At 44.2% G+C, this 15,888-nt stretch overlaps 1 protein-coding gene across 2 annotated transcripts in view; it reads left to right on the top strand.

Moving 5' to 3' along the window:
• LOC136626388 (pancreatic lipase-related protein 2-like) overlaps nt 1-15,888 on the top strand; it is a 65,475-nt gene that overhangs the window by 30,674 nt on the left and 18,913 nt on the right. For both annotated transcript variants that reach the window (XM_066601388.1, XM_066601389.1), the window contains exon 8: nt 7,302-7,400. In XM_066601388.1, the coding sequence (XP_066457485.1) occupies nt 7,302-7,400 (99 nt within the window). The remainder of the gene's footprint in view (nt 1-7,301; nt 7,401-15,888) is intronic.

Here is a 15,888-nt window from a genome sequence, read left to right on the forward strand (position 1 = left end):
GGACCAGAATGATGCTCCATGTCTCCAGTCCCTCCTGGCTGCATACACATCAGCATTACTCTTCAGGTAGGTCTCCTGTAAGCAGAAGACATCAGATCTCTCCTCTGACAGCCGCTGGTAGATCGCCTGCCTCCTGCTCTTAGTCTTTACACTGTTCACATTTATAGAGCAGACTCTCAAACTCATTTAAGTCACTGATCTTTCTTGCTTTTCCTCCTCCGTCCGCTGCTATCACCTGCAGAGCCCCATCTTTTGGTGGACACTGATGGTTGAGGTTCATCTTCCTGAAAGTCGTCATCAGAGTTATGTAAAGAGACACATTCTTTCTCTGACTTCTCCTCTGATTCTTCTCCCAGCACTTCATACTGTCCGGAGGTTATGGCCAGCACCGGCTGATCCGGGGTTTTCTTTGCTGCGGTGACTTTTCTAGCAGGATCAGCAGTTTTATTCTTTCTTTTAACCGCCTGGAACCCCTCTTCATCCACAGAGGGGCGTCTGGGCCTTGTGGCTCAGTCGGAGGGTTCTGTAGCCTTACATGACTTCTGTTCAGGTGATTTAGCAACTGATTTATTGCATACTTTCTTATTTTCATGAGGTTTCTCTTCAATAGCTGGTGCTTGTAGTACAACAGGGGATTTTTCACTTCTTACAGCAAGGATTTTTCTTTTTCCATCAGATGCCTTCTCGGTGGCTGGTACTTGTAGTGCAGTGGGAGGACCATCCATCTCTCCCTTTGCTGGTACTTGTAGTGCAGCGGGTGAGTTATCAGTCTCTAAAGCGGGGTCACTGGTACTTTGCACTACATTAGTATTAGGACTGTTGAATTCTGGGGCTGTATCTGCTCTTGCGGCGACATCCTCTTTACCTTCCTCCATGGGCTCTATGCCGATATCATCACCTCCTTTATTGTGTTCTGCATGTGGACACTCCCGGAATGTATGACCTGCTCCTAAACACAGGTTACAAATGACGGGTCCTCTACAATCGCTTTTTGAATGTCCAAACTGTCCACATAATGAACACTTGACTCGAGAGCAGTTGAAAGCGAGGTGTCTGCCCCCACACCTATGACATAGACGAGGCTGACCAGGGTAATAGCATATTCCTCTCTCTGAGCCTAGATAGAAGGAGTGCGGTAGATGTCTGGTCACACCATTGGCTCGCTCTAATTGGATCTTTACAGTATATCCACCATTCCAGATTCCCTCCTCATCATAGATTTTTTCTGGATAGTTCATGATCATACATTGCCTACTCAGCCAGTGCTCCAGATCTGCCAGTGCCACCACCTCAGACTGGAACAATATGGTGGCCCTCACCACCTGAGGCTTGGACAGCTGGATCACCTGGAGATACTCCCAGATTGACTGTCCCCTTGTGTCATTATATATACTCCAGAATGCATCCAAGTCATATTGCAGCTTAAAGCTGATGTCGTAGATCCTGCTGGAGGGGATATGGATCAGAGCGTACACCTCAGAGGCTTTAAACTTCATAAAGTCTTTTAGGAGACTCTTCCCAATGTACAGTCTGGAGGGAATGTTCTCCTCTGGCCCCGTGTACTTAATCCTGACAGCGTTTCTCCTCTGTGGTGGAGGGGTAGCTGACTTTGTAACATTGGAGAATAGTCTGTTGAATTGTGGACGGTCAGCAGAGGGATGAGTGCCTGACCTTTCCTCATCAGCAGGCTTACTGACTCCTGATTGATCTGCAGACACACCTGCGGTGGTTTCACACTGTCCTGCAGACACACCTGCGGTGCTATGAGACTGTCCTGCAGACACACCTGCGGTGGTTTCACACTGTCCTGTAGACACACCTGCGGTGGTATGAGACTGTCCTGCAGATTGCTGTATACACTCCTCTGCAGATGGCTGAGAGCCTTCACTAATCTCCACCATATCTGCTCCAGTCCATGTAGTTGTCTCTTCACTCATTACGCTACACAGTGTTTCATTTACAATGTCAGTACCTGAAGCATACACCAGATTACTACTTGCATTCATTTCATCAGCACAGCAAACAGAGTCCTTTGCAATTAACCCCTCATTGACTGTCATATTTTGCTCCTCAGTATTAGCAGCATTTTCAGAGTCTGATAGCTCAGCTCCCATACTCAATGACCCTGAAAGAAGTGACCCTCCAGGTGCTGCACCCACACATCTCAGAGGGGTTCCCTGCTCCACCATACTATACACAACATTATAATCAGTACCTTTTTTCTCAATGGCTTCTTTAATCTTCATGTTTTGCACTCTGGCCTCCCTCTTCATGTTTTGCACTCTGGCCTCCCTCTTCATGTTTTGCACTCTGGCCTCCTTCTTTTTCTCCATTACCCAGTTTTCTACTTTAGGTATTGCATTTGCTTCTTTGTCTAGTCGCTCCTTTAATATAGCAAGCTCACGTGTGCAATTATCCAGGCACTCACACTTCATCAGCTTTGTCTTTGCATCCGTCTCTATCTTAATCTCTTCTCTTAACTTCAAAATTTGTCTTTCCAGTTTAAATAAACTTTTCTTAGTCACTTTTATACTCAATCCAAATGCTTTACATGATTCAGTAATCTCACCAGCCACCAATTCCTGGTTACAACTTTCTTGATCTCCATGCTGCAAGCCACCCTCCAGGCTCTGGGCTCTACCAGGATCGTCAGCCCAGCTGCACTCACTTCCTCCTGGGTCAGAGGCCATGCCTCCTCCCTACTGGGAGCTCACAAGCACACGTCTATCCTCTCCTATGGACAAGAATAGAACTACTATAATACTGCCCCCTATGTACAAGAATATAACTACTATAATACTGTCCCCTATGTACAAGAATATAACTACTATAATACTGTCCCCTATGTACAAGAATATAACTACTATAATACTTTCCTCTTTGTACAAGAATAGAACTACTATAATACTGCCCCCTATGTACAAGAATAAAACTACTATAATACTGCCCCCTATGTACAAGAATATAACTACTATAATACTGCCCCCTATGTACAAGAATATAACTACTATAATACTGCTCCTTTGTACAAGAATAGAACTACTATAATACTGCCCCCTATGTACAAGAATATAACTAGTATAATACTGCCCCCTATGTACAAGCATATAACTACTATAATACTTCCCCCTATATACAAAAATTATAACTACTATAATACTGCTCTTATGTACAAGAATATAACTACTATAATACTGCCTCTTATATACAAGAATATAACTACCATAATACTGCCCCCTATGTACAAGAATATAACTACCATAATACTGCCCCCTATGCACAAGAATATAACTACTATAATACTGCCCCCTATGTACAAGAATATAACTACCATAATACTGCCCCCTATGCACAAGAATATAACTACTATAATACTGCCCCCTATGTACAAGAATATAACTACTATAATACTGCCCCCTATATACAAGAATATAACTACTATAATACTGTCCCCTATGTACAAGAATATAACTACATTAATACTGCCCCTATGTACAAGAATATAACCACTATAATACTGCTCCCCATGTACAAGAATATAACTACTATAATACTACCCCCTATATACAAGAATATAACTACTATAATACTGCCTCCTATGTACAAGAATATAACTACTATAATACTGCCTCCTATGTACAAGAATATAACTACCATAATACTGTCGACTATGTACAAGAATATAACTACTATAATACTGCTCCTTATGTACAAGAATATATCTACTATAATACTGCCCCCTATGTACAAGAATATAACTACTATAATACTGCCTCCTCTGTACAAGAATATAACTACTATAATACTGTTCCCTATGTACAAGAATATAACTACTATAATACTGCCCCCTATGTACAAGAATATAACTACTATATTACTGTCCCCTATGTACAAGAATATAACTACTATAATATTGCCCCCTATGTACAAGAATATAACTACTATAATACTGCCCCCTATGTACAAGAATATAACTACTATAATACTGGTCCCTATGTACAAGAATATAACTACTATAATACTGCTCCTATGTACAAGAATATAACTACTATAATACTGCCTCCTATGTACAAGAATATAACTACTATAATACTGCTCCTATGTACAAGAATATAACTACTATAATACTGCCGACTATGTACAAGAATATAACTACTATAATACTGCCCCCTATGTACAAGAATATAACTACTATAATACTGCTTCCTATGTACAAGAATATAACTACTATAATACTGCCCCTATGTACAAGAATATAACTACTATAATATTGCCTCCTATGTACAAGAATATAACTACTATAATACTGCTCCTTTGTACAAGAATATAACTACTATAATACTGCCCCCTATGTACAAGAATATAACTACTATAATACTGCCCCCTATGTACAAGAATATAACTACTATAATACTGCCCCCTATGTACAAGAATATAACTACTATAATACTGCTCCTTTGTACAAGAATATAACTACTATAATACTGCCCCCTATGTACAAGAATATAACTACTATAATACTGCCCCCTATATACAAGAATATAACTACTATAATACTGTCCTCTATGTACAAGAATATAACCACTATAATACTGGCTCCTATGTACAAGAATATAACTACTATAATACTGCCTCCTATGTACAAGAATATAACCACTATAATACTGCTCCTATGTACAAGAATATAACTACTATAATACTGCCTCCTATGTACAAGAATATAACTACTATAATACTGCCTCCTATGTACAAGAATATAACTACTATATTACTGCCTCCTATGTACAAGAATATAACTGCTATATTACTGTCCCCTATGTACAAGAATATAACTACTATAATACTGCTCCTATGTACAAGAATATAACTACTATAATACTGCCTCCTATGTACAAGATAATAACTACTATAATACTGCTCCCTATGTACAAGAATATAACTACTATAATACTGCCTCTTATATACAAGAATATAACTACCATAATACTGCCCCCTGTGTACAAGAATATAACTACCATAATACTGCCCCCTATGAACAAGAATATAACTACCATAATACTGCCCCCTATGCACAAGAATATAACTATTATAATACTGCCCCCTATGTACAAGAATATAACTTCTTTAATACTGCCCCCTATATACAAGAATATAACTACTATAATACTGTCCCCTATGTACAAGAATATAACTACATTACTACTGCCCCTATGTACAAGAATATAACCACTATAATACTGCCTCCTATGTACAAGAATATAACTACTATAATACTGCCTCCTATGTACAAGAATATAACTACTATAATACTGTTCCCTATGTACAAGAATATAACTACTATAATACTGCCTCCTATGTACAAGAATATAACTACTATATTACTGCCTCCTATGTACAAGAATATAACTGCTATATTACTGTCCCCTATGTACAAGAATATAACTACTATAATACTGCTCCTTATGTACAAGAATATATCTACTATAATACTGCCCCCTATGTACAAGAATATAACTACTATAATACTGCCTCCTCTGTACAAGAATATAACTACTATAATACTGTTCCCTATGTACAAGAATACAACTACTATAATACTGCCCCCTATGTACAAGAATATAACTACTATATTACTGCCTCCTATGTACAAGAATATAACTGCTATATTACTGTCCCCTATGTACAAGAATATAACTACTATAATACTGCTCCTATGTACAAGAATATAACTACTATATTACTGCCTCCTATGTACAAGAACATAACTACCATAATACTGTCGACTATGTACAAGAATATAACTACTATAATACTGCTCCTTATGTACAAGAATATATCTACTATAATACTGCCCCCTATGTACAAGAATATAACTACTACAATACTGCCCCCTATGTACAAGAATATAACTACTATAATACTGCCCCCTATGTACAAGAATATAACTACTATAATACTGCTCCTATGTACAAGAATATAACTACTATAATACTGCCTCCTATGTACAAGAATATAACTACTATAATACTGTTCCCTATGTACAAGAATATAACTTCTATAATACTGCCCCCTATGTACAAGAATATAACTACTATATTACTGCCTCCTATGTACAAGAATATAACTGCTATATTACTGTCCCCTATGTATAAGAATATAACTACTATAATACTGCTCCTATGTACAAGAATATAACTACTATAATACTGCCTCCTATGTACAAGAATATAACTACTATAATACTGCTCCCTATGTACAAGAATCTAACTACTATAATACTGCTCCTATGTACAAGAATATAACTACCATAATACTGCCTCCTATGTACAAGAATATAACTACTATAATACTGCTCCTATGTACAAGAATATAACTACTATAATACTGCCGACTATGTACAAGAATATAACTACTATAATACTGCCCCCTATGTACAAGAATATAACTACTATAATACTGCTTCCTATGTACAAGAATATAACTACTATAATACTGCCTCCTATGTACAAGAATATAACTACTATAATACTGCCCCCTATGTACAAGAATATCACTACTATATTACTGCCTCCTATGTACAAGAATATAACTGCTATATTACTGTCCCCTATGTACAAGAATATAACTACTATAATATTGCCCCCTATGTACAAGAATATAACTACTATAATACTGCCCCCTATGTACAAGAATATAACTACTATAACACTGCTCCCTATGTACAAGAATATAACTACTATAATACTGCTCCTATGTACAAGAATATAACTACTATAATACTGCCTCCTATGTACAAGAATATAACTACTATAATACTGCCTCCTATGTACAAGAATATAACTACTATAATACTGCCCCTATGTACAAGAATATAACTACTATAATACTGCTCCTATGTACAAGAATATAACTACTATAATACTGCCTCCTATGTACAAGAATATAACTACTATAATACTGCCTCCTATGTACAAGAATATAACTACTATAATACTGCCTCCTATGTACAAGAATATAACTACTATAATACTGCCTCTATGTACAAGAATATAACTACTATAATACTGCCCCCTATGTACAGGAATAGAACTACCATAATACTGCTCCTATGTACAAGACTATAACTACTATAATACTGCTCCCTGTGTACAAGAATATAACTACTATAATGCTGACCTATATAACTACTATTTATTTACACGTTTAGACATTATTTGCATCTCTGGTTATAGTATGATTTGGTAATTTCTTGGTGTCATGTGATGTTGTGATGAAATCCGTTACTTGCTCTCTCTCCTCAGTTCTGGATGCGGCCGGTCCCGGTTTTAGTAATGAGACTGATGAAGTTGTAGTTAATCCTTCAGTTGCGAGGTTTGTTGTGGCCCTCCATACAGACGCAGGTGACGTCCTTGTTTCTGCCTCTTTCTTTCTGCATTTATTTCCCAGTTACAGTATTTTGCTATTTGTACTTTGCTTAAGGGTGGCCTCACACGAGCGTGTTTTTGAGTGTACATGGGTGCATACATAGGTGCGCACCCATGTATGTGCAAAAACACACGTGAATGCAGGTCCCTGCATTGTTTTCAATGGAGCCGTGGCTACTGACGGTGGTTCCATTGAAAACAATGATCTGCCTGTACCCTTGCATTCTTTTTCAGGGAAGGGCTTTACATATAAGCTCTTCCCTGAAAAACAAAAATTTTAGTGTAAAAAAAAAATAAAAAATATACTTACCTCTCCGCCGCTGCCAGGACTTCCGCGGGGATAAAGAACACATCTGCTGCGTGCGGCAGATGTTTTCTTCATCTCCGCTAGTAAAAAGGATTCCCTGCTGCTGGACCTGCCACATCTGTTACAGATGCAGCAGAGGAATTCTTCAATTCTCTACCGCAGCTGTCACACATGTCAGTTGCGGTAGAGGATTCTGCTGCCGTCAATTGATTTCAGGAAAGGCCTTTAAATATAAGCCTTTCCCTGAAAGTCTAGTAAAAGGGGTTTAAAAAACAAAAAAAATACATACTTACCTCCCTTCAGCTGCCAGGGCTCAGCCGCATCTTCTCCTCGTTGTCCCCAGCTCTGTAGTGCTGATCTTTCAGCAGGCGGGGATTTAAAATCCCCGCCTGCTGAAGAGCTGTTTGTGATTGGCTGAGGTGCTCACTTGTCCACACACGTCTGTGTCCAGGTGTGATATGTTAGTAACACGTTTGTGTTGTATTACGTTGCATGATGTTATGTTAGTGACACGTCTGTGTCCGGGCGTGATATGTTAGTAACACGTTTGTGTTGTATTATGTTGCATGATGTTATGTTAGTGACACGTCTGTGTTACGGGTGGTCAGGTGTGTGTTAGTGTCATGACTGTTGCGTTTGCTTCTGGTGTTTGCTCAGGATGTGGTGTCTTTGCATGTGTTTGTTGGAGCATATTGCTCCATCTTCCCTGAGGACGGTCTGGACACCTGCTGTCCCTCCCCTCTTTGAATTCTGGGGTGCGTGCACTGAGTAGTGTGTGGTACGGTGTCTGCACAGATGCATGAACCAACAAGTTTCTCCCTTTCCCTTGGAAGGTGCGGTCTCCAAACATCTGATGTTCTTGTGTGTGGTGCAGGCTGGTGATACCGGCCACAGAGTTCCTTGTATGCCAGGTGGGTGTTGCCTGGCACCCCTTCTCCTTGTATGGTGGGTGTGGTGATTCAATACTGCTTTGGTTGTATTAGTGGCATGCATGACTTCTGAGTGGTGTTCATAGTTATGTTATGCACTATGTTGTCTTTAGATTGTGCTGACTTTCTCCTGGGTTTGACACTATCTGTATTAATATTCCCTTCTCCTGCTGACTGGCTGGCGTCTGCACTAGGCCTGTATGGATAGGTCCTGTGCACACTATGTCAGCAGGAGGGATTTCTAACTTTTCTCTCTGGGCTATGCACTCTTTTTGCAGACTTCTGTGACTGAGACCATTTGTGCAAAGCCCAGAGGTTCTAGTTTAAGGTGCACAATTTGTTACTCCTTCCTATTTGCCATCTTTGCCTTGGTGTCAGGGTGTATTTAGATAAATCCTGTACACATGAGTGGGGATGAGCGAGCACCAAAATGCTCGGGTGCTCGTTGCTTCAGTCGAACCTTTCGTAATGCTCGATTGCTCGTTTTGAGTAATGAACCCCATTGAATTCAATAGGGGACTCGAGCATTTTTATATGGGACCGATGCTCCGCATAGGTCATGACTTGTCAAACACCAGAAAACATCAGAAAGTCATGGAAACACCACAGAAACGGATAGGGAAGGGCAGGGGCAGCATGCAGGGCTGCATCTCAGGCTCCCAGGTCCCACTATTAAGCCAAAATGGGGGCAAGAGCCTGGCGATCATCCCCCTAACAATTTACTTGGGACAGACCCTCATTAGCAAGGCACACGCGCTGGAACATCTTAGCTAAGCACCACACTAATTGCAACCAAGGACAATCACTGCCTGCGGGTGACACCGCTGCCTCTTCTCCTGGTTTACATGCTGGCATTGCTGTCCAACCCCCCGCATGACCCTGTGCCCACAGCGCACACAAAATTTTCCCTGCCCAGCCTTCAGCTGCCCTCATGCCACACGCTCGCTTCATAGCTACACCACCCTCATGTCTATTTATAAGCCCGTACTGGATGAGGAGGAACCAGAGGCACACACTGCAGAGGGTTGGCAGGGCCAGGCAGCGACCCTCTTTGAAAGTGTGGGTGATAGCCCACAATGCTGTTGAGAATTGATGATAAATTAACGTATGATCATCATTCCAATCCCGTGCCACCTCTGTCACAAAATTGTCAGGAGCCGCAAACGTGGGTATAAAGGGGACTCAGGTGCCAGCACTTCTACACATCTCCACAATGCAGCAATACTCTGTGTGGGAAGCACGTGAGCGGGTCCAGGCTCAGGCTCGGTCCCAGCCTCCACCTTGTGTGACCCAAGGTGCCGTGAGTTACATAGCAATGGGAAATCCATGTGTCCACACACAATTCATTCTGTGTAGGTGTCAGATAGCTCAACACCGCAATGCGAAATCTTTGAGTTCCTTGGGCTTGCCTATGCTGTGGGTGCACAAAGATGGTATTACACAGGAAGAAATCAGAGTGCCCCAACATGGCAGAGTTTCACCCCGCCAAGGACCTCAGCCCACATTTCTGCCCAAGTCAGTCAGTGTATTTGTGCCAGATAGGTAAAACACTGCGATGGGAAGTCCTTGTGCACCTACAGCATAGGCGAGCCAAGTACCTCGGCCCACATTTCTACCACATTTCTGCCCTAGTCAGTCAGGGTATTTGTGCCAGACAGGTAAAACACTGCGATGGGAAGTCCTTGTGCACCTACAGCATAGGCGAGGCCAAGGAACTGAAAGATGGTATTACACATGAGGAAAACAGAGTGCCCAAACATGGCAGAGTTTCACCCCGCCAAGTACCTCGGCCCACATTTCTACCCTAGTCAGTCAGTGTATTTGTGCCAGACAGGTAAAACATCACAAATGGGAAGTCTTTGTGCACCCACAGCATAGGCAGACTGCAGTAACATTTCTATAGCAAGGGTATAGGCGGACCCCAGTAACATTTCTGTAGCAAGAGTATTGACAGACCCCAGTAACATTTCTGTAGCAAGAGTATAGGCAGACCCCAGTAACATTTCTGTAGCAAATGTGTAGGCGGACCCCAGTAACATTTCTGTAGCAAACGTGTAGGCGGACCCCAGTAACATTTCTGTAGCAAACGTGTAGGCGGACCCCAGTAACATTTCTGTAGCAAACGTGTAGGCGGACCCCTGTAACATTTCTGTAGCAAGAGTATAGGCAGACCCCAGTAACATTTCTGTAGCAAACGTGTAGGCGGACCCCAGTAACATTTCTGTAGCAAAAGTATAGGCGAACCCCTGTAACATTTCTGTAGCAAGAGTATAGGCGAACTACTCAAACCATTCAGTAGCAACTGTATAGGCGGACCCTAGTAACATTTCTGTAGCAAAAGTATAAGCAGACCCCTGTAACATTTCTGTAGCAAGAGTATAGGCGGACCCCACTAACATTTCTGTAGCAAACGTGTAGGCGGACCCCAGTAACATTTCTGTAGCAAACGTGTAGGCGGACCCCAGTAACATTTCTGTAGCAAAAGTATAGGCGAACCCCTGTAACATTTCTGTAGCAAGAGTATAGGCGAACTACTCAAACCATTCAGTAGCAACTGTATAGGCGGACCCCTGTAACATTTCTGTAGCAAAAGTATAGGCAGACCCCAGTAGCATTTCTATAGCAAGAGTATAGGAAGACCCCTGTAACATTTCTGTAGCAAAAGTATAGGCAGACCCCAGTAACATTTCCGTAACAAGAGTATAGGCGGACCCCTGTAACATTTCTGTAGAAAAAGTATAGGCAGACCCCAGTAACATTTCCGTAACAAGAGTATAGGCGGACCCCTGTAACATTTCTGTAGAAAAAGTATAGGCAGACCCCTGTAACATTTCTATGGCAAGAGTATAGGCAGACCCCTGTAACATTTCTATAGCAAGAGTATAGGCAGACCCCAGTAACATTTCTATAGCAAGAGTATAGCCAGACCCCAGTAACATTTCTGTAGCAAGAGTATAGGCGAACCCCTCAAACCATTCAGTAGAATCTGTATAGGCAGACCCCAGTAACATTTCTGTAGCAAGAGTATAGGCGGACCCTAGTAACATTTTTGTAGCAAAAGTATAGGCAAACCCCTGTAACATTTCTGTAGCAAGAGTATAGGTGAACTTCTCAAACCATTCAGTAGCAGCTGTATAGGCAGACCCCAGTAACATTTCTGTAGCAAGAGTATAGGCAGACCCCAGTAACATTTCTGTAGCAAAAGTATAAGCGAACCCCTGTAAGATTTCTATAGCAAGAGTATAGGCGTCTGAACTGCGTCTTTTACCGCTAGCGCTCTCAGATGGGAACTTTAGCATCACTTTTCCCACCAGGGCCCTGTAGTATTGCATCCCTCTCGTACCCCTTTCCTCCTCGGGAATGAGAGTAGAAAGGTTCTCCTTATACCGTGGGTCGAGAAGGGTGTAAACCCAGTAATCCGTGTTGGCAAGAATGTGTCTAACGCGTAGGTCACAGGAAAGGCAGCCTAACATGAAGTCAGCCATGTGTGCCAGAGTCCCAGTACGCAACACATCGCTGCCCTCACTAGGAGGATGCCCCGTCTCCTCTTCTAACTGCAAAGCGTCGGCAGCGAACTTCTCAGCAGGCAAAGCAGTGGGATGGTAACGCTAATGATAGCCGCATACCATTTGGGTAGGCTCCGGGGACCTGGCAGATGTTGGCCATCTATGCCCACTCCTCTGTAAAGAACTGCAGAGGCTGACTATCACTCCACCGCCCATGTTGCAGCTGGTATTCCACAAGTGCTCTACGCTGCTCATACAGCCTGGCCAACATGTGCAGCGTAGAATTCCAGCATGTGGGCACGTCGCACAGCAGTCGGTGCTCTGGCAGCTGAAACCGACGTTGCAGTATCCTGAGGGTGCCAGCATCCGTGGCGGACTTGTGGAAAAGTGCGCACACGCGACGCACCTTACCGAGCAGGTCAGACAAGTGGGGGTAGTTTTTCAATAACCGTTGAACCACCAGATTAAAGACGTGCGGCTGGCATGGTACGTGTGTGATGCTGCCAAGCTGCAGAGCCGCCACCAGTTTACGGCCATTGTCACGCACGACCATGCCCAGTTGAAGACTCAGCGGTGAAAGTCAGAGGTCAGTTTGCTCCTTCAGACCCTGTAACAGCTCGGAGGGTGTGTGCCTCTTATCACCTAAGCTGATTAGTTTCAACACGGCTTGCTGACGCTTGCCCACCGCTGTGCTTCCGCGCTGAGTGCTACCGACGTGCTCAAACTGCGTAATTGAGAGGTGGAGGTGGCAGAGGAGGAGAAGGGGGGGGGGGTTGGTTTGGAGGAGGTGGCATAATACACCGCATATACCAGCACTGTAAAAGGTCCTGCTATTCTTGGTGTGGGTAGCATGTGAGTGGTCCCAGGCTCTGACACGGTCCCAGCCTCCACCAAGTTCACCCAATGTGCCGTCAGGGAGATATAGTGGCCCTGCCCACCTGTACTTGCCCACGTGTCCGTCGTTAAGTGGACCTTCCTAGTAACTGCATTGTTGAGGGCACGGGTAATGTTGCGTGAGACGTGCTGGTGTAGGGGTGGGGACGGCACACCGGGAAAAATAGTGACGACTGGGGACTGAGTAGTGTGGGACCGCCGCCATCATGTTTTTGAAAGCCTTCATTTCCACAAGCCTGTACGGCAGCATCTCCAGGCTGACTAGTTTGACAATGTGCACGTTTAAAGCTTGTGCGTGCGGGTGGGTGGCAGCATATTTGCGCTTTCGCTCCAACGCTTGTGTTAGCGACAGCTGAACGCTGCGCTGAGAGACATTGCTGGATGGGGTGGAGGACCGTAGAGGTGAGGGTGTGGGTGCAGGCTGGGAGACGCTCGTGCCTGCATCCTGGGAGGGGGATTGGATCTGTGGCACAGGTTGTGGCACAGGGGAAGAGGCAGTGGTGTGACCCGGAGGCTGTGAATGGCCTTCGTCCCACCTTGTGGGGTGATTGGCCTCATACGTCTGCGCATGCTGGTGGTGGTGAGGCTGGTAGTGGTGGCTCCCCGGCTGATCTTGGTGCGGCACAAGTTGCACACCACTGTTCGTCCACGCTCTCACTAAAAAACATCCACATCTTTGAACATCTAGCCCTCTGCACGGAGGCTTGCCACGAGGGGGTGCTTTGGGAAACAGTTGGGGGATTCCTCGCTCTAGCCCTGCCTCTCCCCCTGGCCACCCCACTGCTCTTCCAACCTGTCCTGCTGCTGCACTTGCCTCCCCCTCTGAAGCCCTGTCTTCAGTAGGCTTAGCAAGCCAAGTGGGGTCAGTCACCTCATCATCCAGCAGCTCTTCTGCCGAATCCTCTGTGCGCTCCTCCCTCGGACTTACTGCCCTTACTACTATGTGACTGACACACAACTGTGTTTCATCATCCTCATCCACAAAAAGCTCTTGAGACAGTTGCCGGAAGTCCCCAGGCTCATCACCCGGACTCCGGGAACTTTCCAAAGGTTGGGTATCGGTCACGACAAACTCCTCAGGTGAGAGAGGAACCGTTTTTCCCACTCTGGGCAGGGACCTGAGAACAGTTCCTGGGAGTCTGCCTGCTCAGAATCTGTCATTTTCCTGGAGCGACGAGGCTGGGAGGAAGGAGTAGCAGCCAGAGGATTCAGAGGTGCAGTCCCTAGGTCGGGAGTAGTGGACTGCATAGAAGACTGGGGGTTTGATACATTGCTGGACGCATTATCTGCCATTCACGGCAGGACCTGCTTGCACTGCCCTTGTAGTAAAGGTCTACCACGCGGACCGGCAAATTGTGATAGGAGCGTAGGGACTTGGCACTCTCCTAATCCCTCAGCAGTTGGCTGTCATGCACCCCGCCCAAGACCTCGGCCTGCGCCCACACCCTCACTTGGACGCCCGCGGCCGCGTCCTCATCCTCGACCCTTACCCCTACTCCTCATCATGTCGGATTAAGGGTAGAGAAGGGCCCAAATAAATTACCCCACCGTATAGCACTGAGAACTCTGGCTAATTTACTGCACACAGAGACGTGTAGATACCGGAGCCTCTATGCTGTGACCGGAAATAATTAAACCGCTGTCTAGCACTGATACGGAGGGGTCATTTACCGCTCACAGAGACTTGTATACAATAGAGAGGCTGTATGGAGTGGGAGAAAATTAGAAAGGCAGTGGATAGTGCTGGTAACTGCGGCAACTTCACCGCACCCAAGGAAAGGGTATTGTCCGAAGCTCTGCCCAGGGGCAGAAAGCTATACAGCCAGCGAACAGTGCTAATAACAGGGGCAACTTCACCACACCCAAGGAAAGGGTATTGTGCGATGCTCTGCCCAGGGACAGAAAGCTATACAGCCAGTGGATAGTGCTGATAACTGCGACTACTTCACCCAACACATAGAATGGTATCTGTGAAATGCTGTTCTGCAGTGGGCCAGGAAATATTTGTGTACTACTTAGTGATGAGAGTGAGCCCTCTGCCTAAGGCACTGCACACATAGGACGGTATAGCTGCAATGATCTGCAGTGGGCCAGGAAATATTTGCATACTATTTAGCGATGAGTGAGCTGCTATAGCTGTAATGCTCTGCAGAGGGATAGATGTTAAAAAAAAACAAAACAACTGGTGCACTACTGCTCCCAGCCAGCCTAATGCACAGCAGACTGAGAGCTGTAATGCTCTGCAGTGATATATATATTTTTTTAAAAGAAAAAAAAACAACAAACCACCGCACCCAAGGAAGGGGAATTTTGCAATGGTCTGCCCAGGGACAGAAAGCTATACAGCCAGTGAACAGTGCTAATAACAGGGACAACCTCACCCAACACATAGAATGGTATCTGTGAAATGCTGTTCTGCAGTGGGCCAGGAAATATTTGCGTACTATTTAGCAATGAAAGTGAGCCGCTATAGCTGTCATGCTCTGCAGAGGGACAGATGTTAAAAAAAAACAACAACTTGTGCACTACTGCTCCCAGACAGCCACAAGTATAATGCACACGGTCAGATGTAGCCCTAAGAAGGACCGTTGGGGTTCTTGAAGACAGGACCTACGCTAACACTTTCCCTATATCAGCAGCAGCACTTTCCCTATCCTCTGCCAGCATGCGTCTGAGGCGAGCCGCGGGCAGGACCAGTTTAAGTACTCAGCGGTCTCCTGATTGGCCAGCCACTCACTGCTGTTGGTGGGCAGAGGGCTGGCACATCACAGCAGGAAGTGGTAATGCCTTCCCCGCATGTCTATTGGCTAGAAAATGGCGCTAAACAT

Source organism: Eleutherodactylus coqui, chromosome 4 (assembly GCF_035609145.1).
Source record: "Eleutherodactylus coqui strain aEleCoq1 chromosome 4, aEleCoq1.hap1, whole genome shotgun sequence".
Lineage (NCBI taxonomy): Eukaryota > Metazoa > Chordata > Amphibia > Anura > Eleutherodactylidae > Eleutherodactylus > Eleutherodactylus coqui.